Here is an 18,375-nt window from a genome sequence, read left to right as displayed (position 1 = left end):
AATTCTCAACAAAGGAAATCTATTAAATGCTTAAGTAAATTACACAGTCTATATGTATTGGTCAGACTTTTCAAATAATTACATTTGCAAATGAGACAAAAATCCTCTGCCAGACCATGTATCCCCATGTATGATTTAGAAATTGTGGTCGCTTCATCCCAGAGGTCTTCCCTGGTCACTTGGGTTCCATGACTGTATCCCTAACTGGATTGTTAGCTCCCCAGGGCAGAGACTATGCCTGAATAAATATGTAAGAATTCCTAGGCTTTTGAAGTTGCGGTGGAAAAAAAATCCAGAAGTCTGGAGAAAATGGAAGTAGAACAAATAAAATTTTTTGCACTCTTCACAAAGACAAAATCACTCTTTTTAGCGTGTCAAAAAAATGTACTATCATAACTTGGCCTATGCTCCAGATTAGCACAAGTCAGTGTGATAGAATATAGTAGAAAGAATAATGGGATGGACAGAAAATTGGCCTTTTAGTTTGGTTTGTCATGTTTTAACAGGGTGAACTTGGACTTAACTTCTCTGGATATGCAGTTTCCCCATGCTGGATTTGGATTTAAGGATAAAAAATATACCTGCCCCATCTACTTTACAAGGTGATCATGGTAGAGATCAAATTGAAATGGAATTAAGGGTTTGGTTTTCTTCTTTTAATATTTTTTTGTTGTTGCTCAGGAAATAATCCTCAATAATCTTTTTAATGAAAATTACTTTTAAATGATAATTTTTTGTCGTTGTTGTTATTAACAAGCTTCAAGGTACTGACCGAATATTAAAAAAATCAGACAATGCTCAGTTTTTGCCAGTTTGTAAAGAGGAGGGAAAGGGATCAGAAAGAACAGTGTCACCAAATGTGACCCTGGGCAAGTAACCTAACATGACCTGTAGGGTAAGTCAGACTTCAGATAGAATTCTGGCCCTCCCAAATACACAGGCCATCATCCCAACCGCTCTGACCATCAGTCTCCTCATTAGTAAAGTATGATTAATAATAGTAATAACATTTACTGAATGCTTTCTGTGGGCTCTGTACTATTTCAAGCATGTTGCATTATTAAGTCATTTAATCCCCTCAACAGCCCCATGAGAGAGGGACTATTAATATCTCCATTTTGTGGGTGAGGAAACTGAAGCACAGAGAAGTTAAGTCATTTGCCTAGGGCTGCCCAGCTACTAAGTGGTGGAGGCCAAGACGAATCCCAAGCACTCTGACTCCAGAGCCTGTGCTCGTGTCTGTGCTGGACGGCTCCTTCCCTGTGGGGTTATTTTGAGGATTAAATGAAATAAGGCAGGGAGTTCCCTGGCAGTCCAGTGGTTAGAACTCGGCGCTGTCACTGCCGTGGCCTGGGTTGGGGAACTAAGATCCCGCAAGCCGAGCAGCTGGCCAAAAAAAAAAAAAAAGGAAAGAAATGAAGTACATAAAGCACTCAGTGTGGCCTGGCACACAGCTGTTAGAATTACTGCATTATCTTAAGGTATAAGAGTGGTAATGTCTATAGGTCTATAGACCAGTTCCTGGCGCAAAGGAGTGCTCTAGAAGTTGTTTTCCCTTCCCCACTGACTTTATGGGAAAACAGAGAACAGTTTCCAAAGTGCAAGCACACACAGAATATGCTCATTTATGCATGTCATTTTTGTATGCTTTGGGTAAGAGGTTGGCTCAGGGGATACCTCAGAACCTGTTGAATCCACCTTCGCTGCATTGCTCTACTCTCATTTTTTTGTCTTTCTTATGCTTCTTTTTTATTGCCTTTATGGTCTTCTAAGGAAAAATTCAAGTTTCCCTGGATTGGGAAAAGCTTGAGCCAAATGTCACAGAAAGTGGAATTGGCTTGTAATGTTGTCTGAAGGCTCAGACTTTGGGGGACACATGAAAAGCCCAGGGACCATTGGGATGTCCTCCTCGGGTGAAATCTTCCTGGGTCTCCACCCTGGGCTGGGCACCCCCTACACACATCTGCCTGCACACATGCTCCCATGATCTGAAATCCACACACTGTTCATACAGTTACTTCACAGCCACGCCCACCTCCCCACCTCAGACGTCCCCATTGCCCATGGACCTTCTCTACACAACACACAATGCACACCCTCTCGACATCTGCATCTGCTGCCCGACACACACCCACACACAGACTTTACACGCATGCGTTTGCATGCTCCTTATAGATCCCCCTGTAACCCCCAGATCTTCAGGGGACACATACACATAGCTGTAGACTCTCCATCCACGACATCCCTCATATCATCAGGCTGTGTTTAGAATGGTCTTTGATTTTGCTTTCTGCATTTTGCCCTTCTGTTTCTCTATCATCCTAACGACAGACTTAACATAAATGTAGTAGGATAAGGCTTGTGAAACAGCACAATTTTGAACATGTCAGCAGGGTCTGTTGTGTTTTATTTATCTTCAGAACAGACCTCACCTACCTTGCCTTTTCCTGGGAAAAGCTCCATGTTCTTCCATTCGTGGGAAAACGATGGTTGCAGTTACGGGCAGGGCCAGTGACTTTGTGGGGTGGGTGGCAGCAGCAGCCTTAGTTAGAGCAGCTTGCTCAGCTGATCAGTCTGTGGAATGTGGGCCCCCTAATCGGAAGGAGGCCAAGGGGAGGAGGGCATTGCCTTAAGGTCAGCCCCCACCTCAGGAGAAGCCAGAGCAGACGGCCTCGCGCTGAATTCGCTGAGTCCAGCATCCTCTCCGGTGTGAGCCCATCAGTGCTGGTGTGGGTTAGCTCTCACACTCCCCTTTTGCTTATCCCCAACCTCCCACCAACACCCCAGGGCCCGGTTCTTTTCCTTTTGGGAACATGCTCACGCCAGGACAGTAAGGTGTGGCGGGAAGGGCACAGGCCCGGGGAGGCAAGGACCGGCTTGGGTTTCTGTAAAGGCGGGTACCAGCAGGAGTGTGACAGGCTGTGGGGGCACCACTCTCTGCAGAAGCCAAGGGGAGGCACCATCCTTACGTTCAGGCCTGACCTCTAGCATCTCCACCTGAGCCTCAGGTGCCAGGTGGGCAGCCACGTGGTTGAGGGCATGGACCAAATGCTGTGACCGCCTGGGCCAGCTCTGTGGGACAGAAGCTTCAATAACTCCTATTAATGGGCTACTGCTACAGAGGCCAGGGAAAATGACAAATTCAAGGTGATGAGGAGAGAGTATTACTTCAAGTTTCCAATTGTACAACAGCCTTAGTTTCAGAGCCGGCTGAAGGAACGAGTCACCTTTGACACCAGGAGGCTAGAAGCAGGAGGGAGGTTCCAGAAAATGCTGGGAGGGCGTCCCAATCAAGGGTGGGCAACTTATACATTTTCAGTCTATCCCCAAGAAACTTAGAAATTAGTACACAGGGGACTTCCCTGGTGGCTCAGTGGTTAAGAATCCGCCTGCCAACGCAGGTGACATGGGTTCAAGCCCTGGTCTGGGAAGATCCCACATGCCGCGGAGCAACTAAGCCTGCGCAACGCAACTACTGAACCTGGCATGCTCTAGGGCCCACGTGCCGCAACTACTGAAGCCTGTGTGCTAGAGCCCACGCTCCGCTACAAGAGAAGCCACCGCAATAAGAAGCCCACGCACCGCAACGAAGAGTAGCCCCCACTCGCCACAACTAGAGAAAGCGCACGTGCAGTAATGAAGACCCAATGCAGCCAAAAATTAAATTTTTAAAAAAAACGAAATTAGTACGAGGGGTGAGAGGCGACAGGAGGAACGAATAGGTGGAGCACAGAGGATTTCTAGGGCAGTGAAACTACTCCGTATGATGCTACAGAGATGGACACATATTGTACATTTGTCCAAACCCATAGAAGGTACAACACCAAGAGGGACCCTAATGTCAACTCTGGACTCGGGGTCACTATGACGTGTCAATGTAGGTTCGTCAGTTGTAACAAATGTACCGTCTGGTGGGGCGTTGATATTGGGGGAGGCTGTGTGGGGAGGGGGTATGTAGGAAATCTCTGCCTTCCTCTCAATTTTGCCGTGAATCTAAAACTGCTCTTTAAAAAACTTAAAGTCAATAAAAATCAGTACACTCCACTAGATAAAAGGAATAAAAAGAGATTACACTGGTTGGAGGCAACGAGAAAGCACGAGGCATTAAAGAGAGATTGGAACTTTATTATTGAGACTTTCTCCCTGATGAACTCAGAACGGAAAGAGCACTGGAAAGGTTCTGCTTCGGAGAGAAACAGCAACTGTTCAGGCACAAACGTTCATAGATACTCCTCCTGGGGGAATCTCTGGATTCCGAATCCCCCCCAGTTCCCCACTACCCCCCACCCTCACCCAAAGAGTCAGAAGTCTGCTCGAAATCCACCTCCACAGAGCAGGGCACAAAACAGCACTTAAAGCCCCAGCTGGTTGACAAGCCTGCGGGAAGTTAGAAAGAAGGGAAGTCAAGGGGTGAACAGAGGAACAGAAGGAGTAAGAAAAGTTAGCTGGATGGAGAAAAGAAAAGGGGAGAAAGATCGCTGATGATGTCGCCCTCCCCCCCCCCAGAAAATATAAATATTGTATGAATGTGTTCGTCTCATTTCAGCTGCTTCCCCCAAAGCAGTGGTGACCGCAGCAGCTATGACAATGCCCAGTTCTCCACTTTTTCTTCCCCTTCTTCACTGGGAAAAACAGATATGCCAAGAGTAGCCGAGGGCAGGAAGGGGCATTAAGGAGCAAAGTGGGAGGGCAGCCCCTTGAGAGTGCAAAGGATGGGAGATGAAGCCAGGGCTGTTTTTTAATGAGAAGGAAGCAGCTCCCCAGGTGCTGGTCACCAGGCTCCTTGGATGCCCCTGGCAGACTTTGCTTCTCTGGTTGCCTCTGTCCTTAGAGACAACGTCCTGATGGCGGTGGGGCCTCTGGTCTTCTTGTGGGAGGTCCCGGGTCCTCCAAAAAGCCAAAAGAGGCAGCCTCTGATGCAGCACTCGCTGGAGTGCTAATCATTCTGAGAAACAGGAATTCCGCGATTGCAGTTCTCCATGTGGGCCTAATCTGATCACCAATTTGCCTAATCCTCAGGGCGCCTCTCCCTCTGCTTCGTCTTCACTGTCCTTCTGGTCCTGGTGACCCCCTGGTGCTGGTGGGTCCTCCTGGTGAAGACAGGTCACTCCCAGGAGGGGCCGGCTCAGTTGTCACTCGGCAGGAGGAGGCCCTCGGGGCAGCCGGGCCGGGCCGGGTCTCCTGGACTTAGACTCTTCACACACCCACTTCCCATCAAGAGGTTGTCCCCTCCAGGCTCTTCCTTCCAGTCCCCCATCCCCATTGCCCTCCGCCAGGCAGGCATGACTCTCATAGCTAGCTCCTCCTCTGTGCCCTCAGGCATCTGTTATCTCCCTAATCTCTCTTGGACAACATAATACACACACATTCACACTCATTGGTATTTGAAGGCCAGGCTCCCCTACCATGTGCGCTCGGTGGGTATCGGCATCAAGTTCAGGTGGGAAACTGAAGGTCAGGCCTAGGTTGCCACCAGCACCAAGCGGCTGGTGCTGGTTCTGACTCCTGGGAAATTGCTCCGAGTTTTGAGTGTCAGCGCATCAGGGAATGGAGAAGAAGGGAAAGGAAAAGCCATGTGATGAAAACCAGGAAGGAACGAATCTTCTGCCAAGTGTCTCCACGGAGAAGCTGTGGCAACAGCAAGAAGCTCTCCACTGTCCCCTCTGAAACCCAAAGCCTCTGGGGTCTGAGTTTTCCAAGACATGCAATAGACACAGACACACTGCAAACCAATTAACCCTCTGAGCCCTGCCGGGACTTTCACTGAAGTCACTTCCAACAAGTAAATTACCTGAATGCATGGAACAGTCACCCTCCTCTTGGGGCCAAGGAAGGGACTGAGCTTCCTGGCTGGCTTAGAAAACAATGCCAGAGAAATGGCCTGGGGGAGGCAGCTCCTTCTAGCCGGGAACTCTTGTTCTCTCTTAGCATTCTGGTATCCTGAATCGTTCCACACCCCTTGGGGAGAGGGGAGAGGCCTGGGGGTAGGCTCAACACCCAGGTTGATTCAGACCCTGAGAGACTGTCTCCTGTTGAATCCAACCCAAGCTCAAGAGGCAGCCGAGGGCTGGGGACAAACAGAAGACTGTGTGGAAGGCAGCCACGTGGACAGAGCAGACAGCCCTACGGAACTCAAATCTCCTCTAGTTTCCCAGCTTACCAGGGGGAAAAAGGAATTTCAGCTGCTTTTAGCTCATGTGATGCTTGTTAATCCAGTTTACACTAGAATTTAGCTGCTCTCTGTCCCTCCAAGAGGGGATCCAGGAAAAGCAGGTGTGGCCTGACGTGCCTCAGTCAGGCCCCTAATTGAAGCAACAAGACAAGCATGCCACAATTCACAGTTTCCACTCTCCCACCTCGACCCACCCCTTACCCCACCAACTGGCCTCAATTAACTCCCAAATCTCCAACGCGTAACGGTTCCTGCCAGTGTGGCTCAAAGGGTTAATAAACCAGGACTTCTCAGACAGTTAGGACACAAGCTCATTCACCAACAGGAGCCCGAGAATGGTGACACAGCAACCTAGGGTTTCCTATAGCGATTCTTTGGGGTTTCACCACACCCTGTTTTGTCACAGTTGAGAGCACCTGGATTCTTCCCCAGCCCAAGGCTTCCCAGGAGGCTGGGGAGCTCCTGGGTGATGGCCCGCTCAATCTTATCCAGAAAGCAACCTCCCATGTAGGAACACTGCTGGGACAGGAGCTTGAAACTGGAGATAGGGTTGATGCCAAAGAAGTCCTTATAGGCCTCGCGGTTGGGAAGGTCAAATTTGCTGACATTGGTCTTTGCCAGGATGGTCTTGAAGATGTAGAATTTATCAGGGTCTTCCACGATGTCCTTAAAGACCAGTTCCCCATCACTGAAGAAGGTCATTTTGTCCTTGTACGTCTGCAGGTAGCGGTCGACCAGGAGGGCGTGAATGCGGACCCGGATGGCATGCTGGCGGATGAAGGCAATCTTGTTCTCCAGCCTGTTCTCAATCACCTGATTCAGGTCTTCCAGGAGGGAGATCTCTTCCCTGAGAAACAGGTCCCAGTGGGTGTCAGGCTTGTAGTCATATGGCCAGAAGGAGCTGACGTACACCCTTGGGGGCTCCGTGACGTTGATGAGCGGGGCCAGGCTCCAGAAGAGGGCCCCATAGACCCTCATGAGCATCTGCATGGCCAGGTTGTCAGCTTTGTTCAGGATGATCCTTATTTGGGACTCGCGCCCCTTCAGCTGGCGGAAGAGCATCTCCAGCTCCAGACCCACGTCCAGCTTGGTTGGGTCAAAGACAACAAAGATGAGGTCCGCTCTGTCGATGAACCACTGGCACACGTCGTTGAACGGGTAACCTTGGGGAGAGGAAGCGAGAAGTCAGGCTGGGCAGGCACCACCTCAAGCCCCTCGCCCCTCTTTCCAGAACCAGACCACTCCATGGCTCAAAGGGAGTAACGGCATCAGGGAGTTTCTGGGTTTCTAAAGACTTTTAAAGAATTAATTACATATCTCCTGTCCCTTGTCAACCCTCAATCAAGAATGGCCTGGTGGGGGGACTTTCCTGGTGACGCAGTGGTTAAGAATCTGCCTGCCAATGCAGAGGACACAGGTTTGAGCCCTGGTCTGAGAAGATCCCACATGCCACAGAGCAACAATGCCTGTGCACCACAACTACTGATCCTGTGCTCTAGAGCCCGTGAGCCACAACTACTGAGCCCACGTGCCACAACTACTGAAGCCCATGCACCTAGAGCCTGTGCTCTGCAACAAAAAGGAGCCACCTCAATGAGAAGCCAGTGCACCACAAGGAAGAGTAGCCCCCGCTCACTGCAATTGGAGAAAGCCTGCCGGCAGCAATGAAGACCCAACGCAGCCAAAAATAAATAAATAAATAAATAAATTTATTTTTATTAAAAAAAAGGATGGCCTGGGGAATTCCCTGGCAGTCCAGTGGTTAGTACTCCGTGCTTTCACTGCTGAGGCTGAGGGTTCAATCCCTGGATGGGGAAATAAGATCCCACAAGCCGCATGGCAAGGCAGGGGAAAAAAAAAAGAACGGCCTGACCCTTGTTTTAATCCACAATGGAATCCAAGACTCCAGGAAAGCAAAACACTTTTTCCAAATGGAGATTTTCCCACTGTCTGCAAAGATCTGGGCAGTGGCAAAGATGCTGAAGGAAAAATGTCAGGGAATTAGAAGGAATAAAAGAGAAGGTGCCTTACTTAGGGGAAAGAAACATGGACCTGCCATCAAGACCTGGACTAGAACTTGGGCCCTGCCACTGGCCAGCTGAATATTAAATGCTTCTAAGCCTTAGCATTTTAGCTGCAAAATGACAAGAAGAACAATAACACCTAAGATGATATAAAGATTACGATGTTGCTATAAATTTAGCAAAGCACCAAACTAAAACTGCCAGCCTGTCACACAGCCAGCTCAATATATCCTTTAATTTACTTCCACAATGAGAGGACTAGGAATACCTGTCTTGAAATGTTTCTACAATGATCAATCAGTAACGCATAAAATTATCCTATGCATTATAGGAGTGCAATAAAGATTAATTTATTATTATAATTATTAGTGATAATATTATTACTAGCCATAAAACAGGGTTCTGGTTATAACCAAAATGAGAGTTATAACCATAAACTGAGATCCACCATCTGGTCATATATTCCTACAAATGCCCCGTTATGACTCATCTCTGCAGACGGCCCTGCATCATAGTGACACTAAGTGGCACTCCCCTGCCACCTGAAGGCAAGCAGAGCTTTGGAAAGTCTGAGACAGGCTTCTATTGAAGCAGGCCTGGTAAAGCAGGTACTGGGACTAGGAAGAGTTGAAAGTCAGGTTTAACTCAGATCCAAGATAGCCAGAGGTCAAGTACATGTGGACTGGGATCCAACGAGTCCAGGCTCTCGATCACCCGGACACCATGGGCCTCCCAAAGACAGCTCAGCCCCAGCACAGACCTCAAGGAGCTCCTGACAGAGAAGACCAGGCTTCCCCTTGGGAAAATGCTGATGGCCTCCAAACCTGATCAGTCCTTGGGAAGGGAAAAGGATGAGGTACCCCACACCTAAGAGGCACCACAGTGACAACAAGGGGCTGGAAGCAAAGAATGCATCCCCTGGTCTTGGACAACACTAGCCTCTCCCACGTCTGCCTACCATCCACTGTCTAAAATATTAACAGTTTTCTAAGACAGCGCTCATGCTGTTCAGAAATGATTGTTAAATTACCTCTTTCTTGTTGCTTGCGGTTCTCGATGATGCCTGGCGTATCCACAAATGTGACCCGCTCCAGAAGTTTGTGGGGAACCTCAATGCCGATCAGCTTCTCCAGGAAATTCTGGCCAAACTTCTCAAGGGGCGAGAATGACCGGGCACTGTCAGCAGCCATGACGATACCCTCGATGGTCTTCAACTTGGGCCCGTGCATGAGGACCGTGAACTCGGAGGTGGTGGGCTCGGCACCTGCACACACAGGCATGGGGTTAAAGGGAACACAGTCATCTCTGGGGAAGCAATCCACCACCAAGGACATGGACAAGCAAGATGTTTCACGGAGGGCTTGCCACAGGCGTTGGATACTATGTTTGCTAACCTAGTGGCTTCTTTTATTTTAATTGTGATAAAATATACATAACATAAAATGTACCATTTTAACCATTTTTAAGTATACAGTTCAGTGGGATTGAGAACATTCACATTGTTGTGCAACCATCACCACCATCCATCTCCAGAATATTTTCATCTTGACAAACTGAAACTCTGTCCCCATCAAACACTAACTCCCATTCCCCCACCCCCTGCCCCTAGAATTTCTCCTGCACTTTCTGTCTCTATGAATTTGACTACTCTGGGACCTCATATAAGTGAACTCATACAATATTTGTCCTTTTGTGTCTAGCTTATTTCACTTAGCATAATGTCTTCAAGGTTTATCCATGCTGTGGCATGTATTAGAAATTCATTCCTTTTCAAGGCTGAATAATATTCCACTGCATGGATGGAACACGTTTTTTTATCCACCATCCATTGATGGACGTTTGGGTTGTTTATAGCTCTTGGCCTTGTGAATAATGCTCTGTGAACATGGGCGTAACTGCTGGTGTCTTGCATGTAATCTTCATTATTATATTGAAGACACGTATGAATATTTTATTTTTTCTTTTTTTAATCTGTCATATTTTATTTTTTTAATTGAAGTATAATTGGCTTACAATATTATGTTAGATTCAGGTATATGACAGAGTGATTCAATAGTTTCATACATTACAAAATTATCTCCACAATAAGTCTAGTTACCATCGGTCACCACACAAAGTTATTACACTGTTGTTGCCTATGTTCCCTGTGCTGTACATTACGTCCCCTGAATGTTTTCATTCTTCAAAATGCTTTTTACATATGACACTAAAATACCAACAATCACACAAGAAAGTCTCACTGTTACCTGTATAGAGCTGGTAGCGAGTGTTTTCCAGCCCAAGGAGATAGTTTATCATGGTGGATTTGCCAACACTCCACGGCCCCAGGAACAGCACCATTGGCTTGGATGTGATTTCCCCATCTGTGGGCAGCAGGGATGAGACATGGAGGTGAACTCACAAAGCTCCTTACTGAGGAGGGACAGGGTTCTTCACTCTGCGTCCCAGACAGTCCATCTTGAGTTGTGGGATTCTACCCTGGACCAGAGAGCGTGTCACCATCAGGGGCACATCTCATGCTATGTTAGTGCAATGACCCAGTTAGAGGACATGGGAAGACAGCATTTGGGCCATGCACAGATCCGCAGCACACCGGCCCCAGAGTGGAAGGGATCAATTGAAGTCAACTCCTCCTGGTTCAGATCTGGGGGCGAACGGTTCATAAAAGGGGCAGGAGAGAGCAGCCTTGCAGGGAGAGGCTGAAATGCCGCTATCTGGATTGGTAACCAAACAAAGGACACAGAAGAGGCTTATACACCCTTGGATGGTCTGGACTCGGGCGCTGCCTGTCCCCTGCCTGCCTCCCCTTAACTGCACCTCTCGACACCCCTCCTCAGGCTCAGCCCAAGCCAGGCTCCAGGGCCGGTCTCAAATATTAGTCTCCAAAGTCCACAGCACATTTGCCCGTCTCCGAGACCAAGCGCTGACTCGGCAATTCTCGGGTTCTTGTCCCATGTTGGGGAGAACACCCTGCCTGGGCTTCCCCAGTTGGGGTCCCTGAGCAGGAAAAGCAGAATTCTCCAGGGCTCAGGGAAGGGGCAGTAAGAGGCTTCTTCCTGCTGACTTACAGCCCCTCCTTGAGCCCTGAGACCAAGATGGTGTCTTGTGAGGGGAGAGCACATATTTATTACCTGAAATTGGTACCAGGCCATGCCCCTTCCTCCCTGCTGGTAAAGATACTCAGTGAGTCCTTCGCACTGCTGGGTGTCAACCCCTGGCTCGGGGACAGGAAGGGACTGGCGGGCTGGGGGTTGGGGGTGGCAGGAGTCCCCAGTTACAGCCACAGAGTTCCTACAAGAAGCCTTTTTCCCCAGGCCCAGGCCACGCCAAGGGGAACTGGGCCTTCCAGCTCTCCCCCGAGACCACTCCAGCAGGTTTTGCCGGCTGCTGTTCCCGCTCTCTGCAGCAGGGGGCGGCACTGGCACACACAGGAGGCTGCAAGTGAGGGACCCAGCAGGGAGGTCACACAGGAGGCTGCCCAGGGGCACAGAGGAGCCCTGGCACTGGCGAGAGACGAAGGGAGAGGAGGGAGCCTGGAAAGTGAGATCAGGACACTGGGATGCTCTCCCTACAGAGAAACCATCCCCCTGGGCCGCCTGTCAAAGAAGATTGCAAGGGAATTGTGAAAAAGGAAGAAGGAGAAAGTTACCACTCCTAATTCCAGCTGTGTGGTCTGAGTAGCCCAGCATCTCTCAGGGCCTCCGGTCCACCTTCTGTAAAGCAGGAATAATGTAGGCCCTACAACACCGCATCCGCTGTAGAGCCATTGGGAACATCACAGAGATGATACAGAAACAGCCAACTAACACAGGAAGAGGCGTGCAAACCACTAGCCATTAAATGGCAATTAGATGCCATTGTTAACAGGTTTCCAAGACAAGCGACACTTAAAAATGGCCTTGCTGTGGGGCAACAAGAACACTATCCTGTTGTTGTGGGTACACAGAGGACAACCTAAGGCAACTGAGCAACAACTATCAAAATACTGAATTCCAGCATTTCTTTAAAAAATGTATCCCTCAAATATACTTCCATGAAATACATAACACTTATAGCAGTGTTTGTAATGCTTTAAAAACAGAACATGGCAAACACCCCGTGTTCCATCAGCAGGGTATGTTATTTAGGGTGGTGGGTTCACAAGGACCAGAAAGAGCAGCTCTGTGGTGTGATCCCATCTTTGTAAAACAAACGAAAAGACACCCTTGGATATGCTCATGTAAGCAGAGCGCTATCTGGAAGTATTCATGAGAAACCATAGCAGCAGCTGTCTCTGGGAGTGGAATTAGAGAGGCTGGAAATCAAGAAAGAGATTTTTATTTTTCAATCTATACTACTTTGCACAGAACTTTTTTGGCAACAAGTATATCTTACTTTTATGATTTTGAAAATCAATTTCTGAAAGAATCCAGACCCAAGGGAAGTTGAGTTGAGAAGCCATTAGGAGGAGGGAAGGATTCTAGGCCAATCAGGGGACTGACGACACCACCTGTATGTGAATGGGGAGCCCTTCGTGGCTCTCGAGCACAGGAGGGATGGAAGTTGGCATCTCCATCCTTGGAAACCAAAACTGCCTGCATGAATGCTCACAGATGAAACACTTGCTCTCCCATAAAGCCCTCTGCAAATTAAGGGGCACACCTGCTGGGAAAGGATGGTTCGTGCCACTGAGGTCTCTGCCCCTCCCTGATAACTCAGGAGAACTCCCCTTGAGGGCTCAGGGAAGTGTGGACAGTCAGAGGTATAGGCTCGACCTCCGACCTCCGGACACTAGAGGTACCTGTGATCTCGTGCTGCCGAAGCTCATTGTATTTGTAAGACTGCTCCAGGGGCTTGATGGATGAGTGGTAGATCTTTCGAAGCCGCTGCAGCACCACTGGGGGCAGAGAAGGGCAAGGGTCAGGCAGGGGCCTCACCGGGGCGGCTTCACCGCTGTGGATCCGTCTCACTCCCCAGGGCGGCTCTGGCCCCGCCTGGTGGGGAGCAGGGGCCGTGCAGTACATCGGTGTTCCTGGGGGGAGCTGGTGCACATTCCAACCCTCAGAAATCTTTAAACCGAAAGGCATCCCCCCAACCCCTGAAAGTCTCCAGAGCTTTTTTTTTAACCTAACCCTCTTCTCCTTCCCCTCAACAGTGTGTCCAGAAGCACCACTTCAGCCTGCAGCTACCTGAAGGCCCTTTCTATGGCAGATGGGAACCCCATCTCCTTCTCTCTGCCCCCGCAAACTGTACTCATGCTTGCCTTAGGTTTAGAGGGCAAGGAGGCATGGCCGCCCCAGCCCTGCACCCTTCACCGCATCCTCGGTGCCCCTGGGAGGATTCAAACATCCCAAGTATCTTCTTGAGAAGAGTGTGGCTCCAGGGAGAAGGGGCTCGTGGGGTGAGGCACAGGGAGGGAAGAACATGGGGCCACCGAGGGTCAGTCTTTCCAGCCCCTGCCCGTGAGCTGCCCGTCTCCAGCTGTGTGCCAGAGCAAAGCCCTGCCCTGCTCTGAGCTTTCACCAGCTCATCGATTAAGAGGAGACAGTAAGCCCTGCTGAAAGCCTTGGGTTATTACAAGAATGAAATGAAATACTGGACACCAAAGGGCTTTATCAACTGAAAAAATCAAAGCTAAAGTGATGAACAACACTCCCTGGCCATGACTTGGAGGCTGCACCGTCCGCAGGCAGCAGCACTGGGATTTGCCTTCCACCCTTTCGCTGGTCCCTCTGCTTGGATCGTCTTTCCTCCTCCCCACCAACCCAGAGCCCCCCAGCTTTGGATGCTGCGCACGGAGCCTTCTCCATGAAGCCCCCCATCTCCAGGGCACTCCTCCTCCCTGGGGCACCTGCTGGCCTCAGAGCTGCAGCCATGCCCCGCCAGGCGCTCCGTGGCCGCTGGCCACAGGGCTCTCCCAGCCCAGCCCAGGTCCTCACCAACACACCACACAGCCCACCCCCCGCCCCACCCCTACCACCCCAGCCCCCCCACCTCCCAGCTCCTGCCCCTGGTTACCAGAGTAATCATCAGTTGGCTTGTCCTCATTCAGCATCAGAGTTTTCTCAATGTGGGAGCGGTCCCTCAGCGGGGTTTCCTCACTCACATCTTCCGCCTCTTCTGGGGAGAGAAGCAGAGAGCAGGGTTAGGGCAGAACTAGGAGCCAGTGGCTCTAGGTTCCCTCCAGTCAGGCAAGGGCAGGGCTGTGAGCAAGTGCTGACCAAGGCTTGCCAGCTTCAACTGCAAGGAGCCCTGTTTCTAGGAGGGAGTTTTAAAATTCAAACTCAACTTGTTAAGCTCCTCGATCCATTTTAGGTATTCAACAACTGTTGATTGAGCACCTACTACATACACCAAGCACGGAGCACGGCGTTGTGAATGCCGTGGTGCCCAAAACCGACCCAGCTCTGCCCTTGTGGAGTTTTCTACAGTCTGGCGGGGAGAGGGGGTGAAATAACCTGGAAAGTAATATAATTACAGACAGTGATGTGGGTACGTATGGAAGGAAAGATTCCAGAAGCTAGGAGGGCCTAAGAAGTGTGCCTACGAAGTCTTAGCAGGGGGAGTTAGAAAACTTCCTGAGAGGAGTGGTTTATAGGAGTCTGCATTTGGGGTTCTAAGAGAACCACTGGCCTGGTCAGGTGTGCATTTTATCAGGAAGAGCTGCTACAGGGAGTCTTGGGGAGCAGAGGGGGGAGGGGGGAGGGAGAGGCGGGACCACTGCTGCTTCTGACCCAGCAAGAGATGTCCCTGACCACCTGAGGCTCCAGGGAGGGGTGCTCACATTCCTGGGCCTCTAACATCACAGCTGTTTCTACAGGGGCTGATTGCACAAAGGATTTTAGGTGATAGAAGGAGGATAGACTTGGCCTGTGGGGCAGAGGGAGACCTGTTCCAGGAGGGAGGGGAGAAGAGAAGAATCAATGTGCCTCATGCAGCACCTCAAAAGAGTGATTCTTTCTGAGATCAGATCCAGAACTGGGAGGCCAGGGAAAGGGGAGGGGCTTGCTCCCCCAGCGCGAGTACCTGACAGGTGTGGAAACTAAACTCTGCAAGAAAACCTGTGTTGGAAAGTGAAGATTGACCCCAGTGCCTCCATCCTACAAGCCAGTTCTTGGTCCCGGCAGGGTACTTGGTGGATGAGGCCACACCTCCCTAGGATGCTACAGCCTCCAATGTTGCCCAGAAGCTTTGGCCCTGCCCCCCCTTACCCCCCCCACCCCGTTCCCCAGCACTGAGAGCAAGCAGGTGGACGGACATCTGTGGGACATCAGTGTCACAGACAGCCCGAGGTTTCTTATCACCATCCTGACATGGCCTAGTCTTCAAGGGGAGATCCCAGGAGCTAGCCCACCAACATGGTCCCGCAGTGCCCCCTCACACCCACCAGCCTGCCTCTGGGCCTGAAATCCTGCCACTATGCCCCCCACCGCCACCCCGTCCTTTGGGTTAAGGCACCGGTCTGTGTTAAAGTGCATTGAGGGACCTTAACCGGTAAGTTTCTGATGGCCTATAACGTGATCAGGTTCCTCTGGGCTCTCCAGGGTCCCTCCGAAGTGGGGATAAGTGGCTAATGAACAGCCCGAAGGCACCCCAAGGGCCGGGCAACCCCCATGGGGCCTCCACCCCACGAACCCGGGGCTGGCTGGGGGCTCTCCCGCCCTGTGGGACCCTGCCTGCCCCTAAACACAAGACCTCCGGGAAGACCGCAGCCGCCCCAATTCCCGGAGCAGCCGCCACGCCCCCGCCAGCCCTCCTCCCCCGTGGAAGTGCCCGGAGCAGCCCTGGGATCCCCTACCCTGAGGCCCCTCCTCCTTGGGCTCCTGCGCCTCGGCCCCCTCGGGCCCCGCGTGCAACTCCTCAGCGCTCGGTCGGGCCCCCTCCTCCCCGCTGCTCGCGCTTCCCGCCGCTTCCTGGGCTCCTTCCACGACTTCCTCCCCGGCTTCTTCCTCTTCCGAGGAGCCCCCTGCTTCTTCCGAACTAGCCCCGTCGCCGCTGTCCTCTTCGGATTCTTCGCCCCCCTCTTCTTCGTAGGAGGCCGCGTCCTCATGGTCCTCGGGCATCCCCTCTGCGGGGCGGTCCTCCTGCGCACCCCCCACCTCTGCGCGCGTGTCCGACGCTGGGCTGGGGCTGGGCTCCCCCTGGTCCTCCGCCCCCTCCGCGGCTTCTGCGTCCAAGTCCGCGACTCCATCTGGCAATTCTGGCTCCTGACCGGGCCCTGGGCTGCCCTCCCCTCCTGTCTCGACCTCCTTGCTGGGAGAGTCCCCTGAGTCTTCAGGCTCTGGGGGCCCTGCTGCTGCTTCCTGCGCGGGGTCGTCCCCTAGCGCCTCCGCGGCTTCCTCGGAGACCTCGCCACTCCCAGCTTGTCCCTCCGCCTCCAGTCCTGGGCCCTCTCCTGAGCTGAGCTCTGGCGCCCCCTCCTCCCCGGGCGCCCCCTCCCCTCCTGGGGGAAGGGCGCTTGCTCCAGGTGGGCCCGTATCTTCCTCCCCAGACCCCGCAGGTTCCCCGGGGGGAGCTGACTCGGAGGCTGAGGCTTTGGAGAGGCTGGCTTCAGGATTAGAGCCCAGGCGGTTGGTGGCGGGGGCCCCGGCGGCTGTCTTCTCCGAGCCCCCAGCCTCCCTGCCATCTGTGGGGTGAAGGAGCGGGTTCGTCTCTCCAGGGGACGCTTCTGCCTGAAGCGCCCTTTCCTTCTCCTCTAGACTTGGGTCTCCAGCAGAGAAATGATTCTCCAACAAACTGCCAACATCTTCTGTGCCACCCGAAGCGGAAACTTGCAGTTCTAGATGATTAGAACACGATTGGTAAATGTCAAGGGGTTGGCACACGCTTTGCTTCTCAAAAGTCTAACTCAGCCTAGCTCCTGTCTCCAGGAGAGCGGTGCGGACCAGCGGGACTGTGGGGCTCCTCCCTCCCTGGTCTTCATTACCGCCCTGCGTGGCCGGCAGAGCCTCCCTCTTGATGGGAGCCGTGGCTCAGAGCGAACAGCTGACCCACCCCGAGCCCCGCCCCTGACCCTGCCTCTCCAGCCTCCCCGTGGGGATGGAAGTTGGGCGAGCCCTTCCAGCCCTTCCTCAGCCTTGCGGGCAGACACGTGCAGCCTAGCTTACCCGGAGATCTTTCCAGGATAGGACAGATGCATGTCCACCCCACCCCTTATCAGTTCCTAGAGTCATTAACCAGCGTGCTTTTTATATTGCTACCAGCAAAGTAGTGAAAACAGGTGTGTGCTGGCCAGATCCTCTTAGCTTAAGGAGCAGAGCACTTAGGGGATTACTTGTGGCTCTCAACCTTAAGTCACACATCCAATTCTGTCCCCTTAAGGGCAGGCATTTGCTGGCCTCTCTACCTAAGATTAGAGGGGACATGGCCTGAGGAGGAAGAGATACACAAAACGGGCAGGCCTGGGCTTCCTGGTGGCCTTAGCAAACCCCTCCTGAGGGGATCCCCTTCTAAGGGCCCAGAGCTTTACGGGGAGAGCCAAGGGCACTGGGAGAGCAAAGCAGAAGGAAGGAAGGGGCCCAATCTATGTCAGATGCCTCTGTCAAGGGACAAGTGTGATTTATTTGGACAATGGGGTCAAAAGAGAGGGTGGGGCCTAACCCTTCTGCCCCCTCCCACCCAGGTTGGGACCTGTTTAAGGAGGAGACCCACAGAGGGGGAACATTGCCGACACATGGGGATGAGGGGACGGGACCGTGGGTGCCCTGCCTCAGGGTAGCTGAGACATCCCCAGGTCTCCCTTGATTCACAGGACTCTTTCTGAGGAAGCAGCATCCCTCCTCCCTGCTGGGTACAGCGCCTCCTCTCTCAGGCCCAGCTCTGCCTCCCACAAAGAAAAGCCACTTCTTGGAGGTACCTACCCCTTCTGCCTCGGGGTACCCACCCCCTTGTTCCCTGAAAGCTGGGGAAGCCTCCAGAGGCCAGGAACAAATATTTTCTCATTAACCCTCACAGATACAACCTGCTGTCAAATTCAGAAGGATGGGAAGTTTGGGTGCCTTTTATTATAAAGGAGCCCACATGTTGATATAACACTTCCCCCAACAACCTTCACATTTGTGACCACATTCACCTCCCTTATTACTGTCAGCCAGGTTTCAGAAGTGAAGGTCTAGAGAAAGTCTTTGATTTGCCCAAGACACCAGGCGGCTAGAGGGCAAGTGGAACCCAGAACTGCCTGCTCCTTGTCCAGGCCTTCCA

At 51.8% G+C, this 18,375-nt stretch overlaps 1 protein-coding gene across 1 annotated transcript; it reads right to left on the bottom strand.

Annotated features, from left to right (window-relative positions):
- Nucleotides 1–4,107: 4,107 nt before the first annotated feature.
- SRL (sarcalumenin) lies at nt 4,108–17,314 on the bottom strand. The gene is made up of 7 exons (XM_027118357.1): nt 17,283–17,314; nt 15,974–17,001; nt 14,194–14,295; nt 12,977–13,072; nt 10,443–10,559; nt 9,227–9,460; nt 4,108–7,335 (listed from the first exon to the last, which is right to left on the bottom strand). Exons 1-7 carry the CDS (start codon nt 17,312–17,314, stop codon nt 6,524–6,526), a joined length of 2,421 nt encoding a protein of 806 aa, XP_026974158.1. The 3' UTR covers nt 4,108–6,523.
- Between the last annotated feature and the right edge of the window lie 1,061 nt (nt 17,315–18,375).

Source organism: Aethalodelphis obliquidens, unplaced genomic scaffold (genome assembly GCF_003676395.1).
Source record: "Aethalodelphis obliquidens isolate GAN/ISIS:26980383/991018 unplaced genomic scaffold, ASM367639v1 scaffold18, whole genome shotgun sequence".
Taxonomy (NCBI): Eukaryota; Metazoa; Chordata; class Mammalia; order Artiodactyla; family Delphinidae; genus Aethalodelphis; species Aethalodelphis obliquidens.
This window is presented reverse-complemented; position numbering and strand designations above follow the sequence as displayed.

Bases quoted from the DNA above. Each gene is read 5' to 3' on its own strand.
- SRL (XM_027118357.1), bottom strand. From the start codon at position 17,314: ATGCATCTGTCCTATCCTGGAAAGATCTCCGG. The intron at 14,296-15,973 runs GTAGGGGATCCC...TTCTCTCCCCAG, and splicing joins CAAGGAGGAGGGGCCTCAGG to AAGAGGCGGAAGATGTGAGT. The intron at 10,560-12,976 runs GTACCTCTAGTG...TGCTGCCCACAG, and splicing joins TCGGCAGCACGAGATCACAG to ATGGGGAAATCACATCCAAG.